At 39.4% G+C, this 21,829-nt stretch overlaps 2 protein-coding genes across 8 annotated transcripts in view; one reads left to right on the top strand and one right to left on the bottom strand.

The window, feature by feature from the left end:
* Nucleotides 1-21,829, bottom strand: part of LOC119653272 (transmembrane protein KIAA1109) — an 89,085-nt gene that overhangs the window by 36,079 nt on the left and 31,177 nt on the right. For 4 of the 5 annotated variants that reach the window (XM_038057894.1, XM_038057896.1, XM_038057895.1 and 1 more), the window contains exons 15-38: nt 21,379-21,573; nt 21,203-21,322; nt 20,897-21,145; nt 20,686-20,836; nt 20,290-20,629; nt 20,049-20,234; nt 19,857-19,986; nt 19,624-19,796; nt 19,343-19,565; nt 19,020-19,282; nt 18,848-18,962; nt 18,621-18,719; nt 13,806-13,976; nt 13,633-13,735; nt 13,272-13,572; nt 7,543-7,681; nt 7,283-7,480; nt 7,057-7,228; nt 6,796-6,953; nt 1,488-1,639; nt 928-1,169; nt 652-865; nt 396-585; nt 50-340 (exon numbers count right to left, since the gene is read on the bottom strand). In XM_038057894.1, the coding sequence (XP_037913822.1) occupies nt 50-340; nt 396-585; nt 652-865; nt 928-1,169; nt 1,488-1,639; nt 6,796-6,953; nt 7,057-7,228; nt 7,283-7,480; nt 7,543-7,681; nt 13,272-13,572; nt 13,633-13,735; nt 13,806-13,976; nt 18,621-18,719; nt 18,848-18,962; nt 19,020-19,282; nt 19,343-19,565; nt 19,624-19,796; nt 19,857-19,986; nt 20,049-20,234; nt 20,290-20,629; nt 20,686-20,836; nt 20,897-21,145; nt 21,203-21,322; nt 21,379-21,573 (4,575 nt within the window). The remainder of the gene's footprint in view (nt 1-49; nt 341-395; nt 586-651; nt 866-927; nt 1,170-1,487; nt 1,640-6,795; nt 6,954-7,056; nt 7,229-7,282; nt 7,481-7,542; nt 7,682-13,271; nt 13,573-13,632; nt 13,736-13,805; nt 13,977-18,620; nt 18,720-18,847; nt 18,963-19,019; nt 19,283-19,342; nt 19,566-19,623; nt 19,797-19,856; nt 19,987-20,048; nt 20,235-20,289; nt 20,630-20,685; nt 20,837-20,896; nt 21,146-21,202; nt 21,323-21,378; nt 21,574-21,829) is intronic. The other variant, XM_038057898.1, reaches the window with a different exon arrangement.
* On the top strand, nt 7,885-13,044 carry LOC119653273. Of its 3 annotated transcripts, none has more exons than XM_038057900.1 (7): nt 7,885-8,039; nt 8,097-8,132; nt 8,197-8,306; nt 12,458-12,507; nt 12,567-12,674; nt 12,731-12,828; nt 12,893-13,044. In XM_038057900.1, exons 1-7 carry the CDS (start codon nt 7,950-7,952, stop codon nt 13,034-13,036), a joined length of 636 nt encoding a protein of 211 aa, XP_037913828.1. In that variant the 5' UTR covers nt 7,885-7,949; the 3' UTR covers nt 13,037-13,044. The 3 variants fall into 3 exon arrangements, with proteins under 3 accessions (XP_037913828.1, XP_037913829.1, XP_037913827.1); XM_038057901.1 differs by having other exon boundaries at nt 8,194-8,306; nt 12,752-12,828; XM_038057899.1 differs by having other exon boundaries at nt 8,194-8,306.

Below are 21,829 nucleotides of genomic sequence, written 5' to 3'. Positions count from 1 at the left end.
GTCGAAATGTATTACAAAAATATCGACAAGTTAATTCTTCAATACTTACTTCATCGGTTTGAGGAAATGAAAACGTAACATTCAGTGGTCTTATCAATTTATTTTTATATTGATGTTCGAAGAGTATTGGATTATATAATGTATTCTTCCACTGTCGACTCAATACAATCACGCCCTGCCGCAGTGTATTTAGATGCGGAAGATCACCTCGTTTCAAAACAGATTCAATTTTATCGATGCCTTCTTCTAGAACGTGCAATTGCATGATAATGCATAACTGGCAACTGGGATCTTCTTGCAATGTTTTTGAGAGTAAAGTATAACTTCCTGGGTAACGGCTCTGTGATGATAGTCAGCAGTTTATAACTTTTCACATTTGAATAAAAAGAAATTACCTTTTTTGTTTTAAGTCTACGTTGTATTTTATCATTTTCCAAAGCATCTGCCATCAAGCAAGCCGCAATTGCAGTATGTCTAACATGCATAGCACGTAGCATAGCCGCTATCTTAATCGCGAAACGATTACATGGATTCATCCATGCAGTTATAGCGGGCGATGCTGTGCTTAATAAATTCCAATCCAATCTGCATGGAAGATTATACAATTTAAGTTATGGGAATACATTATAGTGGAAATGCTCAAGTTATTACCGTGTAAAATCTATTTTTCGAGTTATTGGGACGCAAGGTGGCGCCGCGAAGTTAAACCAAACTGATTTCAAATCAAACACACATGACGATACTTTATCTGTCTCCTTAACATTCGCTCCTTGATTTTCGAATTTCGTATTTCGCTTCAATTTAGCTTTGTCAGCATCATCACTTTCTCCCATATTCAATTTTAATGGCACCTTCACTTTCGGATCTAACAAAAGAAAAATAAGGTTTTTCCTAGTTTCACTAAATAAAGATCCCTAGTTTTAGTACCTTTATTTGCTGGTTCTCTGTCAGCGATGATAATGTGTTCCAAAGCATGAGCAAATTTCTCTTTGGGTGTTTTGGGTGTCGGTGGCTTCTTGGAAATCAGTCGCCAAGCTGATTCAGCTTTCGATACAACTCCATCATTAGAGGAAGCTTGGGAGCACATATCATTAACGTTATGAAGAATATTACTTTCGCCGGTGATCTCGATTTCATCTTTGGTGTTTTCTGATTTCTCAAAATGCGATCTATGAAACAAAAAGAAGTATTGAAATAAAATTCATCATAAAACCGCACTCCCCGAATTTTCAATGAGATCATCCCAATATTGCTACGGGAACCAAAGGTTATCTAAACTTCTAGTGCTTCAAATACACAACCCTTTTGAAAAACGCCACAGTACGCATTTATTCCCTTGAACATTAAAGTATTTGAAACCAGAAAAATTTCAGGTGTAAAGGTTCAACAATTTCTTTCTAATTCATTTCCTTTTTTATATTATATGATCCAAAAAATTAAAATAAATCCCCCTCACACCAGGACATAAAATATTAATCTAACTTTACCTTTTTATGATTTTAACACCCACACCTTCTAGTCCGCATTCAAACATTATACTCCCCATGCTTTCACTGTCGCTTGCATCCGGCAATCTGATGCACTCAAACATTGCTTGACTCTTGTAAGCTGGAATTGCTGTGATAATTGTTTGTGAATCCTGAAATTGAGAAAATGAAGAAAATGAAATATATTAATTTATTTGGTGTGTTATCGGCTTTGAAAATATAAGCGAAGAGCTATGCATTCTGCGTTTGCGAGGCAAGTTTAGAAATATAAGCCAGACGGGACCACTTTCAACCAAATTGACCACGTCCGGATTGAACGCCGTCACCTCTCAGCTTTGATGAATGTCGGAACATATAAGGAGGCCAATATAGATTCGGATCACTATCTCGTTGGCATGGTGCTTCGAGCCCGAATTACGACACTACCTACAATCCCCTCTGGCAATCAGGTGAGAGTGAATACTGAAGCCATCCACCACACAGCCCACCGCAACACCTATAAGAGGGAAATGGATACCGCAATAACCGCAGTCAACAAAGATCCTGGAGATGAAGCATCAAAAAAATGATCTTCACAACCACTTGAAGAACGTTATCATTGATACGGACACAAAAATACTTGGCCCCAGCCGCAAAAAGAGTCGGAACGGCTGGTCTGACGATGAATGTAAGCTAGCTACGGAACGGAAGAATGCCGTATACCAAGGAATGTTGCATTCTCAAAGGACGCGGACATGCGCGGAGACTTATCACGAACTCTGTCGAGTGGAGAAGCACCTTCACAGACGGAAAAAGGAAGCCTGGGAAATCCAACAAGTTTGTGAACTAGAAAAGTACAGGGTGCAACCGTACCAGTCGCGGAAGTTTTACCAATAAGTCAGCAGGACGAAGCCTTACACACCTCAATGCTCATCCTGCCGAGACAAAGGGGGGACATCTGATTTCCGACAGAAGGGACATATTAGAGTGATGGGTTGAGATCCTGGAGAGGGAGCATCAGCAGAGGATCTTCACAATCAGCTGGAGAACGTTATCATAAATACGACCGCAAACATACTTGGTCCCAGCCGCAAAAAGAGTCGGAAAGGTCGGTTTCACGATGAATATAAGCTAGCAACAGAACAGAAGAATGCTGCATACCGAGTAACGTTGCATTCTCAAAGATCGCGGGCACCCGCGGAAAAGCGACTTCACAGACGGAAAATCGGACGGAGAACCAAAAGGTCTGCGAACTCGAAAACTACAGGGAACAACCGCACCAGGCACGCAAGTTTTACCAAGTCAGCAAGATGAATCCTTACACAACTCGATGCTCATCCTGCCGAGACAAAGAAGGAAATCTGATTTCCGACAGAATAGACATATTATAGCGATGGGTTGAGTAGTTTGATGAGCTACTGAACAACCAGAACATCGGCGAGTTGGAGGTTCCGCCAACTGAAGACGACGGACAAATGCTACCACTACCAATCATAGAAGAAACAATCCGTTCAATCCACCCGTTGAAAAACCATAACTCGCCAAGAGCCGATGAAATTACAGCCGAATTGGTTAAATATGGAGGCGACAAATGACACCAAGTGGTTCATCAACTGATGCTCAAAATATGTTACAGCGAATCAATGCCTGACGACTGGCGACGAGGTATTATCTGTCTCATACATAAAAAGGGAGATATCACACAGTGCAGCAATTATAGAGGTATCACGTTGCTGAGTACCATCTATAAGATATTTTCCGCTATCTTGCTAGACCGGATAGCCCCATACGCCCAGAACATCATTGGCCCATACCAAAGAGGCTTCACTCCAGGCAATTCAACAACAAATCAGATTTTCTCTCTGCGGCAAGCGATGGAAAAACTGTTGGAATATGGGCACCAGTTGCACCATCTCTTCATCGACTTTAAAGCCGTCTATGATAGCATAGCCAGGGTAAAACTTTACACGGCCATAAGAGAATGCGGTATCCCAACGAAATTGATAAGACTGACTAGGCTGACCCAGACTAATGTGCGAGGCCAGATAAAAGCAGCAGAATCACTCTCGAGACCATTCGACATCGATCAAGGGGATGCCCTATCATGCGTCCTCTTCAACCTGACCTGAAGAAAGTGATTCGCGATGCCAATGTAAATGCGAGAGGCACCATCCTCTTCGAGTCTACCCAACTACTGGCCTACGGTGACGATATCGACATCATGGGAAGAACAACCCGAGGTGTACAGTCTACCTTCATCCAGATCGAGCATGCGACGCCTCACTCGATTTATCGGCTATTGCCAAGGCGCAGGAGGATGACGCAGCACTTCAGAGCCTCAAATCCAACCCCAAATACAAATTTCGGGAGTTGCCCATCTTCGGCTCAAACCTCTCGCTCTGCTGCGAAGACTCGGAAAAAGGACCTCGGCCATACATTCCGGCCACATTTCGCAAGGAAGTGTTCCACGCAGTTCACGACTTGGCGCATCCCGGCATCAGGACAACAAATCAGTTAGTCACCGGAAAATACTTCTGGCCCTCCATGAACAAGGATATCAATTCCTAGGCCAGAGAGGGCATCGCATGCCAGAAGTGTAAAGTCTCCAGGCATGTAAGGAAAGAAGTGGGCTCATTTCCCCGCACTACCAAGCGTTTCCACACGATACACCTCGACATAATAGGGCCTTTGCGAGACTCGCACGGTTACAGGTATTGCCTCACAATCATCGACAAGTTCACGCGGTGACCTGAGGCAATACCTCTGAAAGACATTAAGGCACAATCTTGTGCCGAAGCCCTCTGCCGAGAGTGGATACCGCGCTTTGGCGTCCCTGCAGTGGTCATCACTGACCAGGGAATGCAATTTGAATCCACCCTTTTCTCGGAGTTAGGCAAACTCCTGGGTTTTAAACGCCAGCGGACTACTGCATACCACCCGCAATCCAATGGGATGCTAGAACGTTGGCACCGGACGCTGAAAGCCGCCATTATGGCACGCGACGATCCGTCCTGGACTCAAGTCTTGCGTCTCGTCCTACTCGGCCTACGTACAACCCGCCGAGAGGAATTTGCTGCCAGCCCCGCGGAACTGGTATACGGGGTGAACCCAAGACTCCCAAGCGATCCGGTCTTTGACAAGAGATCGGGTCTCACGGAGTCGGGGTTGGTGCGCCTGCTGAGGGACAATCTCCGACGCATCAAAGCGCCACCACCCACTCGACACTCGCCCACACCTGCCTGTTCGCCCAAGGAACTGGACACATGCACGCACGTTCTGGTCAGGACGGATGCCGGCCGGAAGCCGCTGCAGCTTCCATATGAGGGCCCGTACCGCGTTCTCGAGAGGGGAGAACATTTCTTCCAGCTCGAGATCGGTGGACACAAAAAGGCGGTCTCTTTGTCCAGACTGAAACCCGTGTGCGCCCCAAAGCAGCGTCGTGTCCGCTTTGTGGATTAACGGGGAACGGAGTTCCGGGATCGGTCGCCGAAACCCCCTAGGTTTCGTCTGGGAGCGGAGTGATATGGCGCGGCAGGATCCGCAGCATTCGAAATTTATTTCGAATGTTGCGGATGCGGACGAGTAGATGGCGTGGAACTCTCCACTCACTTTAGAACTCGCCACTCATTTAGAACTCGCCATGGGAGTGGAGAATTAGCGGTAAGAAAATGCCGTTGGTTGGGACAGAAAGGACCGCATGGAAATAAGCCGGTCTCTTCTGTCTCCAACCGTTGCGGGTAACAGTCGTGAATCGCCAATCCGAAACTAGAATCAATTAGTGTACTTTCAACGCGCAGTATAATCCAATTTTTAACTATTCAGTGGAACTAATTCTCGAATAAACGCTGATTATAACTGTCCATTGCAAGCGTTGTAGATTAATTTGCATGAGACGGGACTTGATTGTTAATGAGGAAGAAACTAAATACATTTTCATTATTCTTTTATGATTGATTTCACTCGTTTCAATATCAATTAAAGTTCGTACATTGATTTATTTAAAACAAAAACAAGAAACTAAAAGTAGGTAATAATGCGAGGACTTTTTCGTATATTGTTTATATTATATTTATCGATTTACAGCGATGAAATCAGTACTTTTATTTTTAAACGCATTTTCCCAAAGCTACATTTTTCAAATTTGCTGCAGTTCTAACTTGATAAAATATCGCCCGGTCGACTTGGTTTTTTTCAGCGTATTTGGTATATCTTACTCCATACAATGACCCTCCAGTTTTTTGACTGGATAGACGATAAAAAAACCAATAATTTTTGGGCAAAATTCTATTTCTCTTAAACTCCTCTATTTCATTTTTTGTTTGGCACAATTCTGAGTCATTGTATAAATAATAGCTTCTAGTTAAACGAACTTTATAATTTTTTTTCTTTCACACGCTGTGGAAGTCACAGTCACTGCAGCAGTGGGGAAATTTTTTGGATTTTCCGGAGATCGCGGATAGTTTCCTGGGGGTCGAATATGTTGTTTGCAAAATTTTATCATGTCCACCATCTTTATCCGAAAATGCACTGCCAAAATTTCTAAACAATCGATTTAATAGTTTTTTTTAATCCCGAAAACTACCTTTTTTAAGCAAACACAGTAGTTGAACCCCTTCAAATTAGCTACGTTTCGACTATGAACTTCAACATAATCCTCCCTAGGCTTGGTTCGACCGATGTAAGAGATCTGTCAACATCCCATAGTTAGGTAGTTTATCCACCTGAGGGATTTTCACATGAGATATTTAATTGATTTTTTTTGGGTAACGCATCATTTGCAGCAAATATAGCCAATATGAGTAGTGTGCAGAAGTTACGAAATTTAGATTTCCTTCCATAAAATCTGCACGTTTGGTGATCATAAAAACAGCTAAAGGTTCAAAGCTGAAATTATATATCAAAAAGATCCTTTCAACATCGAGTATTCTCACGTCAACTAAGCAAGGCATGACGCAATAAACCATACTTCTATTGCATTCAGTACTTTTTATAAACGAAAGGAAAGTAACAGTACATTGCAAAGAATCGAGAGTGATGGCGCGTAGGTGTCCTAATAACTTGTAATAAGTTGAAATCTGTGGCAATTTTTTTAATTACTATACTAAAGAATATAAAAAAATTTACAGAATAAGGAAAAAAACCTAGTTCTTTTCTTAAACTTGTAACAGCTTTCTATTCTAATAAACCTTTTTCTATTCATATCAATGACGAATGCAAATAGACACAATAATGAAATCCACAATTATTTGTGTGATAAGAGTTTATACTTATAAAATTTGATAAATGCAGGACCATGTGACCTTGTAATCATTAGAAAAATTTTACCAACCTGAACACTGCTTCCCTCATTCTTCAGTCGACGCAACTGCGCATGAGCTTTTCCAATGTCCAGAGTTACAACCAGTTCTTCTAATTGCTTTTCCGATGTTTCAATCAAAATTGGTTCTCCTTGAACATTATCAGGTCGAGTTTGGGATGACAAATGCGCTGCAAATGCAAAAATGAAAGTCACATTTGTCAAGAAGCAATAATGACCCAACTACCTATACATTGAGAATTTAGTCAAGATGATTTTTTATTAATTACAAACCTAGTAATGCCTTGGTGCCGCGCATTATTCCACCTTTCTTATGATTTCCACTCGACCGCACCGTTTGTTGGATATAAACATTATGAATTGAAGCTCTTGTAGTTTTGCCAAGATGAAACTTTGTTGATACACCTTCTATATGAAAAGCTAAAAGTGAAACGCAACTCAAGTCCTGAAAAAAAACACTATCAAGCTTATGGAATTTAAACAAAGTAGTATATTTTACTTGAATATTATCAAGTGCTGCTATCGAGATGACTTCTTCCACAATGGACGACTGTAAAAATGCAACACTAATTTTCGGAACGATGATAAGACCTTGTGTTTTCGTGGAAATACTCTCTTCATAAACATCGCTCAATACTGAATCGCCTGGACCTTGTAGATTTCTTTCAGTCGTAGATCGTTTAGAATTCGAATGGACCTATCGTAAATTCTATTATGAAACGACACATTTTATAAGAAAGTTTAATAAATATAATTTACCTGTGACCAGTAGCTCAAACTCTCATCCCTTTTAAGTATATTATCGTTTTTGACTTTGCTATCACAGAACGAGTGCATTACATGAACAGCAGTAAGTAGGTGCATATTAGACAAAGATGGAATTAAGGCTTCAACCATTCTGAAAATAAGAGTCAAACAAAATATTATTTACAATGGTGTCCCGTAGAGTCAAGGAATGGTAACCATTAGATTAATATGGAACATTTGCAACTTATTAAACACACCTTATTGGATAGTTTGAACAATTGAATATCACCTATTTGTTTTAAAATATGGATTCATATAAGTAAGTAGAATAAAACATATCCCGCCTTACTAGACTAAAGTAGGCTTGCAAATTTCTGTGCCCCTAAAGTCAGTCGTAACTTCAAAAATAGGCAGGGAAAATGTATTATATTTTGTTTCTGACATTATTTCAGGCTTTACAAATAAACAATGGGATGCATGTAGGACAGTATCCAGAAGAAGTTGAAAAGGTAATACTACTGCCCTTGATAAATCATAATTTCAAATATATCTTCTTCAAAGTACAGAGAGCTGAGGATAAATACGATGAACCAGATGTTCAAGTAAGCGCCAGTTTTTATGACTACCTGCCTGAAAATATTAAAAGTTCTTATTGGTCTAGAGAAGTTAGATGTCGACTTTACTGAGGATGAATTGTCCCTTGCTCTGAGCAACTTATTTTCAAACGAATTGGACATATTGAAGAGCGCAATAGTGGAAAACCATAACCAAAAACGGTAAATATAAATTTTTTACTCATTGTCGATACATCAATTATCAAAACATATACTAAGTCATTGATTGTCTTATTTTCCGATTTTTTTAGTTACATTTTAGTGTATAAAACCTTACTACAATTAATGTAGTAAAGAAGGGGGCAAGTGCCTCCGGAAATTCATTCATTCACAAAAATGAAAATTAATTGTAGAGAGAAAATTTACGATTTCATTCATTGCTAAGTTAAATTATGGTGTTTGTTCCCCCAAAAATTTTCGAGCGGAATTTGTCACAATACATCAAAAATTCAAATTATATATAAGTTTACCCTGCATTGTACTACTTCAGATGGAGTACCATCATCAAATTTGACCTTGTGCATACCCTCTATAAGACCCATTGAAAAAAAACAATAAGTTTACAAGATGTTTGCACTTTGTGGGGCGTGAATAAATAGAATTATCTTACTTTTTATCAAAATCATTCCTATTACATGCTCAAGTTACTGCAATTCAACGGTGTTCCTCTGGGAAAGATTTGCTCTGCCTTTTCAACATTACTGAATGTAAAAAAAAAGTTGAATGACGGTTTCGTCCAGGACAGAGGCAAATCATCAGACGCTGCCTCACTTTTCTCCTGGGAGCAGTGTGACCGAAAGTGGTGACAGGTGGTAATCGCGCCATTTATATATAATCGCAAACACGACATGAGTGTGAATTATAATAAAGTGAAATCCGCCGTATGTTCAGACCTAAACTAGGCCGAAGTGATTTTTTTGTTGAAGATATTGGGAGTCCTGGATCCACATACACTTGAAAACGGACCAGACCACTTGGGAAGCAACTTACTTCCTCTCTTGCGATCCACGGACCCTCCATTCCAGTTTTTGAAAAAGTCGACTAACGGTTTCATCCATAAGCTTGTCTGTGCTCCGGTATGCCATCAAGTGGATGCAAACTGAGGACCCCCAACATCTTCAAAAAATTACTGAATATGTCAAAAAAGATAAAAAAACCACATATGCCAACCAAAACCAAATTTATTAGAAAATTGTCACTAATATGATTTTGGGGTGCTGAATGCAATTATTTAATCCATTTTTTCCTATCCCGCACCATTTTTGAGAAACCTTAATTCGTTTTTGGCTATCTTAATAATCTTTAGCGTTAGGGAGAAACGCAAATTAAAATGTAGATATACATAGTATTTTATGTACATTTTAAACTTTTCTAAAATGAGGATATTTCAATTTACATGGACTGCTTGACTGCTTGTTGCTTTTCATTTCTTACCAATGAAAGTCCGAATGAAGCTATTTTTCTTATAAGATGTTCCTAGCCTAGCTTCTCACTTTTTGTAGTGACGAAACAATTGAAAAGGTGCTCAAAAACTGGGTGGGCCAATTGCACTAGGGCAAAGTCAGCCTTGGAGGTCATTTGACCGAAATTACTTGTCGTATTTTTTTTTATACCAAAATGAAATTCCAATTTTTAAATGGGCCACCCTTTACTTTAGTAAGATATTTTTACATAGAGGACAGGGCAAAACTGTATAGACCTTTTTTACAAAAAATCTCTATTTTATAATTTTATTATAAAGGGCACATATTAGGTTATATAATATGAAAATAATAAGTGCATTTACTTTAATTTTTCATGCTGTCCCAAATTTGCATATATTTTCCAAATCCACCGCCAAAATGGCGTTCCACTCATCATCGTTTCTTTCAATCAACTGCCTATCTTTGGACCTAGGATCCGTACTTACACTCTCCTTTAACCGGGACCACAATTCAAGCCAGTAGGCTCGATCACTGACGCTATCGTCAACCAAGTGATGGTTTTGAAGTTTCTGACCGAACTTCAAGCGATCACAGATGTTAGTAAAGGCTTCACAAGTTAGTTATACACTTTTCACCCACGTTTGGTTAATAAAATGAGCCGGCAATTATCAACCATTTCGTCGCTGTACTTCGCGTGCCTGTTACTGGCTTGTTGTCGCCCAATATTCGAATCTTTCTTTTAACTTCTTCGGAAAGTGCCGTTGGTACACCTGTGAAAATCTACTTTTCCACAGTTTTCTTGTAGATCCCCAGAATTTGAAGATATGGCCATTGCTGTAACCAAGCCAATACAACCTTTGAATATTTACTCGTCTTTGGATTCGGATATTCACCATTGCTTCGTTTCAATTGAGGACATCTTATTGAAAAAGTATCCGTTTTGTGTCCTCCTGTTATTCTTTTCAAGACAACACCTGGAGCTTTAAAAAAGTGTCCAGGCAACGGCACATCTCTAGATTTTCTTAGAGATTAAACTTTCATACAAATAGCTTCAACATTTTCGTACCTGCTCTTAGGGATTCGTAAGCAATGGTGCTTTTTGCTGCGTTACCTCTCTACTTAAGTATTAACTAGAACTTAGTAGGTGTTTTTCCCCTATATATTCATTACATTCATTCATTTTGACATAGAGGTCTAGAAACTTTTATGCTACTCTAATAAGAACACCGCCAACTTATTGTGATGTACAAATGAAACACCAGACATTGTTTTCATTCACAGTTATACTTATTGCTTTGAATTTCAAAAGAAGGACTTGTCCTTTTTCTTAATGCCGAAAGTCTGTGAAAGAAAACGACGTCCATTGTTTCATTTGTGTCCGGATAGCTGAGTGGTTAGAGCGCAAGGCTGTCGTACGGAAGGTCGCGGTTCAAATCTCACTGGTGGGATTTGTATCGTGATTTGACGTCGAATACCAGTCGACTCTGCTGTGAATGAGTACCTGAGTCAAATCAGGGCAATAATCTCGGACGAGGGCAATAATCTCGGACGAGGGCAATAATCTCGGACGAGGGCAATGCTGACCACATTGCCTCCAACAGTGTTACTGTAGTGTACCGTTACTGTTTTGAATGAAGTGCTCTAACACACTTCAAGGCCCTGATCCAATATGGATTGTTGCGCCAACGATTATTATTATTGTTTCATTTATTTATTTGATTGTTAGAACTCCCCGAATATACTTCTATTTCCATGGCAATATATTTTTGAAAGTATAGCGTTCAGTTCTCCTATCGAAATTAAACTGTCAAACTGTCAAACTGTTAACTGTCAACCTGATCCCGAATTCAGAATTAATTTCCGTCCACAGAGGATTGCAACGGGAGACACAATATTCATATAATTCAAATTTGATGTATCAAACGATATTATTTCAGTGGACTTCCAAACCCAACATCATCTGTATTATCCAAAGCTATTCAATATGGCATTAATAGCAGGACAGCCAAACCACCCTTTTGTAGTGAATAACAGCACTTGGAAAGCTATCGCCTATGTGGCGATTATCGCTCGCTCAGTGTCTAGATTATCCCGAATCGGGTCTGAAAGCAATGACGACATACAAAACATTTATATTCACTTATGATGGGTACCTATAAAAAGAAATCGCAACTGTTGTCGTAACCTTTGGATTTGGATTGAAGCCATTTCGCCTACAAAACAGAGCAAATATTTCACGATTTTTCTGACGAAACTCTCCCGACTCCCATCCCAGTTCCAGATTGTATGTACCCATATTTCGACTTCCGAGAATAAAAATACATAAAAGACCTTGAGCGTTCTAGTGATTTTGAAAAAGCTGTTATTGTCAAAGATTTTCGCACATTTCTAAATAGTAGTTTATGTCCATTGTCGTTTCATACCCGATAACTAACTCCTTTGTTCCAAAGTGTGCTTCAAACTGCCTCTAATGAAGCGGTCGCTCCTGTTCGATAAGAAAGGCTAGCCCGTCCAATAAAATTCCATATTCCATTAACTATCCAAATTTTCGGAATTACATTACAAAAGCACATGCTTAATGCATGTGCTCTCTGCGTTATTATACGCTAAAATCACTCAGTCAAGTATAACCCCGAATTTTTTTTAATGATTTTTCTGAGCCCGAAATAATTAGGTGGCAGGAGGAGTACGCAGACGAAATTCGTGGAAAAATTTAAAAGCTTTCGTCTCTCCAACAACGCTTGATAACTGAGTCCCCGTCTATATTTAAATGACCCTCATAATTTCGTCTTTTAAGTACAGAATATAAGTTTGAGGATATACCGAAATATATAAAAGGAACAAGGTTATACAAAATCTTTTTTCTTATTATTTCCAATTGTTTTTCAGTGAAGCCTCATATGATGTGCCAGAAGAAACAAAACATTTTAAGCCGCAACGTAAGTTCAAATTCTTCACATGCACACCAACCGCTTAAATTATAATCCATTCTGCAAAGGTCATAAACTTTCTCGCAAAGGCTTCATTAAATCCGAGTCGGTTGATCCCGTTCAAAGAATCCATCAAGACATAGCATCTTTAAGGAAGGAATCGCAAAAACGAGCAGGTAAATTATATTAAAAAGTGGTAATTGTTGAAGATGTTCTTGTTCAAAACCACTAGAAACAAAATTGAACTCAAAAGTGATACGCAAGAAACGAGAGGGTGCGGATCCAAGCAAAAGTCGCAAATGCATACTACCTTTGTTTTATTTCAAGAAGGTATTTTTCTGTGCTTGAATATTTATTTGATTTCGAAAATATTTAAAATAATATTGCTTTTCAGACTTCATCATCAAAACAAGCAAACAAGAATGCATCTACAGATGGACAATACATAAAATTACTTGAGGATTCATTCCCGAATGAACCCGAAAGCAGTGCAATCAAAAGCGACCAAATTCTGGTGAGAGTTAAAAGAGTAGCTTAGATAGCAGATTATCAGTACTTGGACATGAAATAATGTCAACTATTATGTATTATATTTTTATAGAGTAAATTTCCTTTCGTCAAATGTTAACTTGTTTTCATTCATTAATGAAATGCGATAGTCTAATGAAAATCGTGAAAAGTAAGATCCGGGGAAAATCTGATACCCTGATTATTTCCCCACCACTCCCCTATTTCGATTATTTACAAAATAATAAAAGCAAAAGAAATCTTACCTTTGGGCTCCTTCAAGCATTAGAGGTGTGAGAAACACATTAACCTGTCCCTTCAACTTTACAACAAATGAAGTGCATGTCGCAGCTTCCGTTTGAAGACTCATAAATTCGCCATCTTCGAAGCCGTTTGTGGATTTGCCATTATCACTTTTCTTCAAAAGAACCGTTGGATCCCATGGGTGAGATTTCGGTGCACCAACGAAGCTACTCGATGTTGTCGATGACGAATTTTCCGGTTTCGGCACAATACGTATTTCTTTCCAGTTTGAATATGTATCGAAGTGTGGCACCATTTTATTTCCTGAAATTAGCGATTATACAAGTCAAACATGAGAACCACAACTGGAAAGTAACTACGTACCAATATAGGTTAGCCCGCCTTCGTCATTTTCTTGAAATAGCGGTATTGAGAAAGCATCAGCACCAAATGGGAACGAACAGTGATTCCAATTGCTGCATCGGATCTGATTATTTATTATTTATTGAATGAATTTTATTAGTAAACCATGAAAAAGGATACGCCAAAATTGTTACCTGTGCTAAATGGCTTAGATAACTAGCCATCAAAAGAGGTGAATCAATGATAGGACGATTAACTTGCATATGCAAATTGATCAAAGTCATGTCTTCCTGTGAAGACATTGCCGAGATAAACGATGCAGATGATAAGGATGGACTATCCGAAGAAGAGCCAGCGGAATTACCCTGAAACGGATATTGATTTATAGTTTGGTTACCAATATTTTTTATATAAATTCTAAACTCAAATTCATTGCTAGTATGTAAAATACATTGGATATACACTTAACACGGATTACTTGTACATAGATGGGTATTGTTCGAGCAGTGGTTCAATTTCCATATAGATGGACCAAACTAATCCGAATATTGCACAATACTGTTCATAGCTTTTAATGTGTACTCCAATATGTTTTACTTCACGACTCCAGATCGAAATTATAAATGTTTGTTAATGAATACATGCGGAGTGCAATTGAGCCGAAATATCTGTTGTAGTTACAGTGTTAGAATTACTACAGCTTCAAACCAACATACAGAGGTGACATAAACATTAATATTTCCTAAATCGATCACTAAAAATTTAAAATAAGTTAAGAATATTATTTCAAAGAGTAGTGTAACTCAAATCAAGGACGATATTAGATTTTGCTATATCAGTATTTTAAAAGCTATCAGTATTTTAAAAGCAATAATTATCATGAAATCCAGTTGTGGGCATTAAATGTTTCCAGATAAGACCTAAAAGATCTCATAAATTTTACTGGCGTCATTCCACTGACAAATTTCAGACGGGAATGTTTTTTGTTCATATTCTTCAAATGGATAATTATGGGAAAATGAAGACATAATCGTCAATAGATGAGATGCGGTAGGTTGAGTAGTTGCAGCGCAAGCGGAAGTCCGCAACTCGACCGTGATAAATCTGAATAGCGGTGTTCTAGTCTAGATCATGGGAGCTTTATTTTATCTTTATATTTCCTCCTCTGTCAAACAACTTACAACTAAAAATAAAAGGTTGAAGTGAACTTACAAACCAGTCTTTTCCAATAAAAAAATAACTAAAAAAAACTAAGTAGATACTCCATACACTACATAGAAAAGATTATGCCAAAATATACACCACAGAATAATAACTTGGGCAATAAATTTACTCTCGGAAGTTTAAAGACCAAAAGCATATTTATATAATCCCTTATAAACTTTATAAAAGGGAACTGCAACTATACTCCCAAATAAATTTGAAGTTCTACCACCGCTTAAATAATGCTAAGTACGGTAGCAACCCCAATACCAAAAACAATTGTGTAACCAACGATACAGTCAGTCAATTTATATACCCAAGAAAGCATACAGACAATGAGACGTAGCGTAGCTCCCTGATAATCCCCTCGTTGTCGTGGGTTCCGCACTGGCAGTGAAATGTTAGGCCCCCGAAACTGGTAACACTGCACACGGAGAGTACTTAACCATACCCCACTTCCGTCAGACTTTCCGATTCGGTAGGTCAGTAGTGCGTGAATGACAACACGATGAAGTTCGGTAACTACGAAAAGAGAATCGCGATTATTGAGTTGCACCAATGTGGGAATACGCCGAATAAGATTCATAATTTGTCAAAAAAGCTGCCGGTAAACGAACGATTCGTTTTTATGACATTAGCTCGATACCGCGAAACTGCTGATGTGGTTGACAGGCCGCGGGAGGGGCGCCCGCGCTTCGTACGTCGCCCGAATGTTGTGCATGCTGCGCGTGTGCGTATTCGTCGCAATCCTCTCTACAAAGAGAAACGACTGTCGGTGGAGGCATTTCAGCTCGGCGTGAGTCGTATTTTACGAGAAGATCTCGGTCTCGGTGCGTACCAGCAGTGCATTAGTCATATGTTAACGCCAAAACTGAAGGAAATACGGCGAACTCGGTGTGCTGCTCTTCTATTCTATTTTCTGATGAAAAAATGTTTACCATCGAAGCAAAAATTCCACCGACAAAAGGATGAAAATGCTCACAATTGTTATGAAGCCAAAGAAAATGCTCCGCGAGTCCAACGTCGTCACCATCCGACTTCTGCCATGGTATGGTGTGGCGTCTCATATCACGGAGTAACTGATATTCATTTCTGCTGCGTTAAAACCAATGCGAGCGTGTACGAAAAGATGTTAGAGTCGAGCCATTGAGTGAATCTCTATTTGCTGGAAAGCCGTGGTGCGTCCAGCATGACTCGGCCCCACTTACAAAGCCAAGATAATTCAGCAGTGGTTAGCCGCGCAAGTTCCTGACTTCCGCGGATGAATGGGCCTCAGGCAGCCCAGATTTGAATCCTCTGGGCTAAGTTAGAGGAGACTACCTGCGATAGAACTTATATCGATTTGGAAAGTTTGAAGGCCGTACATCTCGAGAAATGCCGCTTCGTACCGTGCCTCTGTGTAGAGATAACGGCGGCCACTTTGAATGATTTTTTTCGTTTGAAAGCTCTCTATTTCCCTTTTCTAATGCTCGGCTCGCCATCACCTTGCGTACGTATGGCCAGCATGTGCACCAACAAAATTGTTCTCTTCAAACAGTATCAGGCCAGCATATTCCGATGATACATCGTAGGCAGGTGTTCACAAAGGGTTAGAGCTTTCAAGTGACAGTGGCGGCCATTTTTCATGTCCTACTCCCACATAACGATGTAGAATGGACATTAGCACAGAATAGTCTGAACTTGTTCTTGATCTTAAGATAACTGCATTTCTAGAATTTAAACAAAGCGGCGAAAGTGGATCTAGCGCTGTTGATGCGTCGGACGACATCCAATTCGGTATCATCAGTCGGCAGAGCCCACCCTTCCGTCTTCGATACTTCGCCCATTAATGCAGATAGAGAGAGTGGGGTGATCAGTCAGACTGAGGATCTTGATTTTATTAGTGTTTATCTTCTGCCAACTCTACTTGTTTCTCTTTCCAAATCCAGAGCCATTTGGCTGAGATCGGTGAGAGAGCAAAAAGATGTCATCGGCGAATTGGAGGTGTTTGGAGAAAGATATCACTGACCATTGAACCCCCCTTCCCCTCCCCACTTCGTCCAACGGGAAGGACAGCAAGCCAAACGTTACCGATAACGAAAAAAATAATATCGGTGCCAAGATGCAACCCTGCGAACTCCGCTTTGGACTTCAAAATCCTCTGAGATTTTACCTCGGTGAACCACGTAACTTTCAGTGCCATCATATACTGTTCTGATAATAGCTATTAATTTCTCCGAAATGCCTCTCCTGTGTAAAGCGCGCCAGATACACTCTACGTTCACTCCCTCGAAGGCCTTCTTGAAATCGATGACGAGCAGATGAAGCGAAGATCTAAACTCGGCGTATTGTAACGATCATATTCCGTTCTCTGGGAAAGAACTCGGATTCGGTAAGAAACCGTGGTGAAGCGTTTCCTCCAACTCTTCAGCTAATCGTTTCATGCATGAGGAGTAGACCGTTAACGTTCTTCACATGACCATCGAAAAGTTTACGACCATATGCAAGTTTTTTCGTGTTGCAATGTACAATTATAAAACTAATACGCTCTGCAGCATCTTCCCATAACCGGCGCAATAATAAATTCCCTTTTGTCACGGCGCAAATTACGTTGAATTTCCCGGGATTTCGCTCTTTATTGGAATCACGCCCGCCATCACTCACAGCGGTCAATAGAACCTTTAATCCCTTCCGTTCATTGATCCGCTTCCACAATTCTTGTCAACCTGATTTTATGTGCAGCACCCGAGAGAAGAGCATTTTTGATGGTGGCCGAATGCTAATCGATATTCTCAGACGGTTTAACCAAGGTTGAAAGGTTGAAAATCGACTGACCTTATTTCAAGCTTTGTGCTCGAACAATTTGCCACAAATGACAAGAAATTCACAAACCTACCACGATTATCGTTACCATCGCCAAGACCGTGCTCCCCTATCACATGTCCGAGCAAGGTGTTGTCAGAGTCCACATTGGCATTCAAATTACTCATCACGATCACGATATCACCTTTAGGAAGCCTCTCTTGAATTGCACGTAAGTGCTAGTAGAAAACATGCTTTTCAACTTCGTATATAGTTGAAAAGCATGTTTTCTACTCCGCCATGCCATGCATCTCCGTTGATGCATGGCACTGTACAACTGTGATGCTCCTTAACCTGGATTGTAATCTTGCAGTCAAAATCCTGTCTAACCAGCCGTCAATAACAACGCGACACCAGATTCGTATCTGCTACCACTTGGGCAGTGCCACAAAACGCAAAGGGGTAGTCACCAACGTTCCACAATTTCGCTTCGCTTAAGCCCAGAATCACTGGAATTCCCGCTCAAATTGAAGAAAGCGAGCATTGTGAGGACACTTGCTACCGTTGTCTGGGAGCCACTTAATTAGCTACACCAATATCTTGATTCCCCGTAGTCTGCTAGAAAGGTATGTTTCAAAGCTAATCGGAGTTGGGCCTTCCAAGGAAGCTGACGCCGAGAAGTCCTAATTTGAAAAGCTCTAATCAAATCAGGCTGTTTTGTGAAACAAATCGCATTTTCCCCTAATTTTTCTTACAAATTTTACCAACAATTAATAGCAATTAGAATTTTTATTCCATCCTTTAAACAAATGTTATTTGTAAAGTAATCTAACTCCTTTAGTCGCAAAAGACACAAAAACACACGCATAGAAAATGTGATCCTATAAAAACTGACAGTTTCCACTAAAACGAATATTTTCATATCACATTCCTTATTAATCAGAAGTTCTACATACGCAAACATTTTCTACTCAACTATAACACACTACGATATTATTTTACCAATGATATCCCAAACTACTCACATCATGCAACGATTTATAATGTCGGAACTCTGGTCTTGAAGATATATTTATCTTTCTCAGCGGTGTAGCAAGACCATGAATTCTTTGAGCACCTTCACTCTATGAAATTATTATAAGAAAATGTCATATGAATTTTGAATGTGATGCTTAATGTCATTTACGAGGTGTACATATGTACTATATATATATAGGATCGGGGTATTTATGGTGAAAATCTAATCACTTACCAGTTCCGTTGTACTTTGTGGTCTTTTCGTTAAATGCCGCGATTCGGGCACGTGAATTTCCAAGTCGCTCCGATGAGTTGACAATACTATTCCTATGTCATTGTGGTGGCCAATACTAGAATGAAAGATAATAAACATCTTCATACAACACACATCTTTATACAACTCCCACCTCAGGTCAGAAGAAAATCTTTTCTTCTGATCAATGCCTCTGACACCACCCTTTGCATAATTAATATGTTGAGACATCATATTTGCCGTATCTTCTTCAGCCGAAAAAAACAATTCAGATGGATTCTCAGATGTCAGCGATATTGTCCGCTGTACTTCCCGGATCACGTCATCTTCTGAATCTAGCACTTTACATTGCACTGGGGAAACTTCGAACTCTAGGGGATGCGATTGTGGTGCTGAATGTGACATTTCTTCAGGAACCTACATATAACCCATGCATTGGAAATATTTTCTAAGAGACAATAACTAATCATAACAAACCGAAATGTCGTCATTAACAGCTTCAACTCCAGTCAGTCTAGAATCCGAAATGCTCGTTTTCGGTGACCAAATCTTTAAACTTTTAGTTGGCCTGACTTCTGATCCCCTGCGTCCCATTGTCAGAGGACTGTTGACAATATTCCATTCCATAGATTCCGGTTTCGCGGTCCTTTTCGATGGACTATCAAGCAGCCTTGAGTACGGGACTTCGATTGAATTTTGCCTGAAAGATTTACTATAAATGATAAACCCGAAATTAGGAAATATTCAAGAGCCACAACCTTGGTACTGTATGGGAATACCGTTTACTCCTTCTTTCAAGTGTGTTTGGAGATCCCAAACTCTCCTTGCTTCGATGCAAATTCTCCATTTTATCACCGGCACCCTTTTCCTTTGTTTGCAATAATTCTTCCTTCATATTTATACTATTTTCAATGATGCGTTTTATTTTAAACTAGATAACAAGACAAGCTAAACGTTTCACTCAATTCAAATTTAACTTAACCCAGTTTACCTGATCATATAATTCATTGGAATCATACAGGAATATCGGCCTCAAACTATACGGAGGAGTATGGAATACCAACTGTCCATCATGTAATATGCTTTCTCCGAATCCAAACTCTCTGGGACCAGGAAGTATTCTATGAATTTAAACAAATATATATTATCGCGTCAACAAAGCAACCAAGAAGATAAAACTTACTGATATCGAGCAATGTTATAATTATCATGTATATCCTGCGAGCTAGGTTTAAAGAATTTCGAACCATTACGATTATTGCCGAAAAATGCACATCCACCAATGCAACCACATCTTGATAAGTCCGTGCCATTTGCAGCCCAAAGGAACCATAAACGCTTCGATTTCTGATCGTGGTCTCGCAAAAAACTAATAGAAATTAACCAGTAAGACAAAAGCATTAGTAGTCAGTTTGTCCACTTACTTATGTTGCACTAAATGCAGCTTATGATCGGGCATAGGTAAAGCTGAAGCACCTTCCAATAGAATCGGTCCAAGTGATATACATGCTACTTCCAACCAATCTTCACATAAATCAGAGTCTCTCTGCTTCTCACGTTGTACTCCAGCCATATCTTCCCGCTCTCGTTTTGCTTCCGAATAATTTTCCTTTGGATCACGTGTTTGAGTTTGTTCATCCTGTTGTTCTTTGGTTTCAGTTTTCAAAAGAATATTGGATGTTTTCTTTGCTTTGGGCTGATGTTCAGTCTTTTTTGTATTATCCTCTTTCCGATCAGCTTTCTGTCGATTTGAGTGGCTACTCCCTAGATATTATACAATATTTTATTTATCTAAATTGTTCCTTGAAAACTTTTCCTACCTGTTGTATTAGTATTACTGAGGGAACTTCCAATAGATCCGCCCGAGTTTGATACAAAAAGCCGAAATAGAATGGTTGGTAATAGGCCAGACACACCCGATTTAACTTTCTGGCCATGTAAATTGCATGTTGCCAATCTCACTGGTGAAATCTTGGAGAAAATAAAAAAATATTATATCATCCACAACCTGCAAAAGTTCTGGTGGAATACCCAGGAATGTAGTGCAGTCCCACTCTCTACCAAATATAAATCAATTGCATCAATGGATACACGAGTCATTTTGTATTTGATGTCTTCTGGTGACGGGCATCTATATTTAATCTCATCCTTAGTTTGGGGACATTGATTAATTGGAACTCCATGATGACACGCTTGAATAGTTTTTGGATTTTTCATGCAATTTTCGGGATCAGCGGTCAAAAATACGAAAGTTTCCAAACCAATGAGCACATCACATAACTGAAAAACCAAATGTGAATATTTCTTCTGAAAGTATGAAAAGCAGCCGAAACAAACCTGCGGCATTGTTAGTTTTCCTGAAATCTTTCCAAGCTGGATTTCTAAGAGCCAAGCATATTCCAAGGTCTCTTCATCTAAACGGCGACCCTCGTTGCTAAACATAGCATGACCACGGACCTAATTTTTCGATTATAAAATTCAATTAAGATTAAAAATGTTTTGAAAAAATGTACCTGCACAGCGGAAAGCAATAAATGTCCTTGCTTCAAATGCTTATCTCTGCTCTGACGACCAATATTATCAGCGGTTATAAGATATGATGGACTGACTAGAACTTGTAATTCAGTCTCTCCGAAACTCTTCTTCATTTCGAATCCAAGACGTTCAATTAATATCACAGGACAGGCTGGCTTATTCTCTCCACAATTCTAGAATTATAAATTTACACTCAATTAATACAAGTACCATCGAAAGTGATATATCTCTTCCGACGCTAGAACGTTAGAACGAGTAAGTTCTATCATAGTTTTTCTACATAGAATTACTTTTCCGAATTCCAAATGTTTGTAATGACCAGGAGAATTGAAGATGCATTGCATGCATTAGGATTGCATTCTCATCTAATAAGTCTCCTGTTATTGAATTGGTTATGGGGTTTCCATAAATGGCTTGAAGTCCGGTGGC

Source organism: Hermetia illucens, chromosome 3 (assembly GCF_905115235.1).
Source record: "Hermetia illucens chromosome 3, iHerIll2.2.curated.20191125, whole genome shotgun sequence".
NCBI classification, from domain to species: domain Eukaryota; kingdom Metazoa; phylum Arthropoda; class Insecta; order Diptera; family Stratiomyidae; genus Hermetia; species Hermetia illucens.
This window is presented reverse-complemented; position numbering and strand designations above follow the sequence as displayed.

Excerpts from the sequence above, each read along its gene's own strand:
- LOC119653273 (XM_038057899.1), top strand. The coding sequence starts at position 7,950 with ATGTATTATATTTTGTTTCTGACATTATTTCAGGCTTTACAAATAAAC. Across the intron at positions 8,040-8,096 it reads ATCCAGAAGAAGTTGAAAAG|AGAGCTGAGGATAAATACGA; the intron begins GTAATACTACTG and ends TTCAAAGTACAG. Across the intron at positions 8,133-8,193 it reads ACGATGAACCAGATGTTCAA|AAGTTAGATGTCGACTTTAC; the intron begins GTAAGCGCCAGT and ends ATTGGTCTAGAG.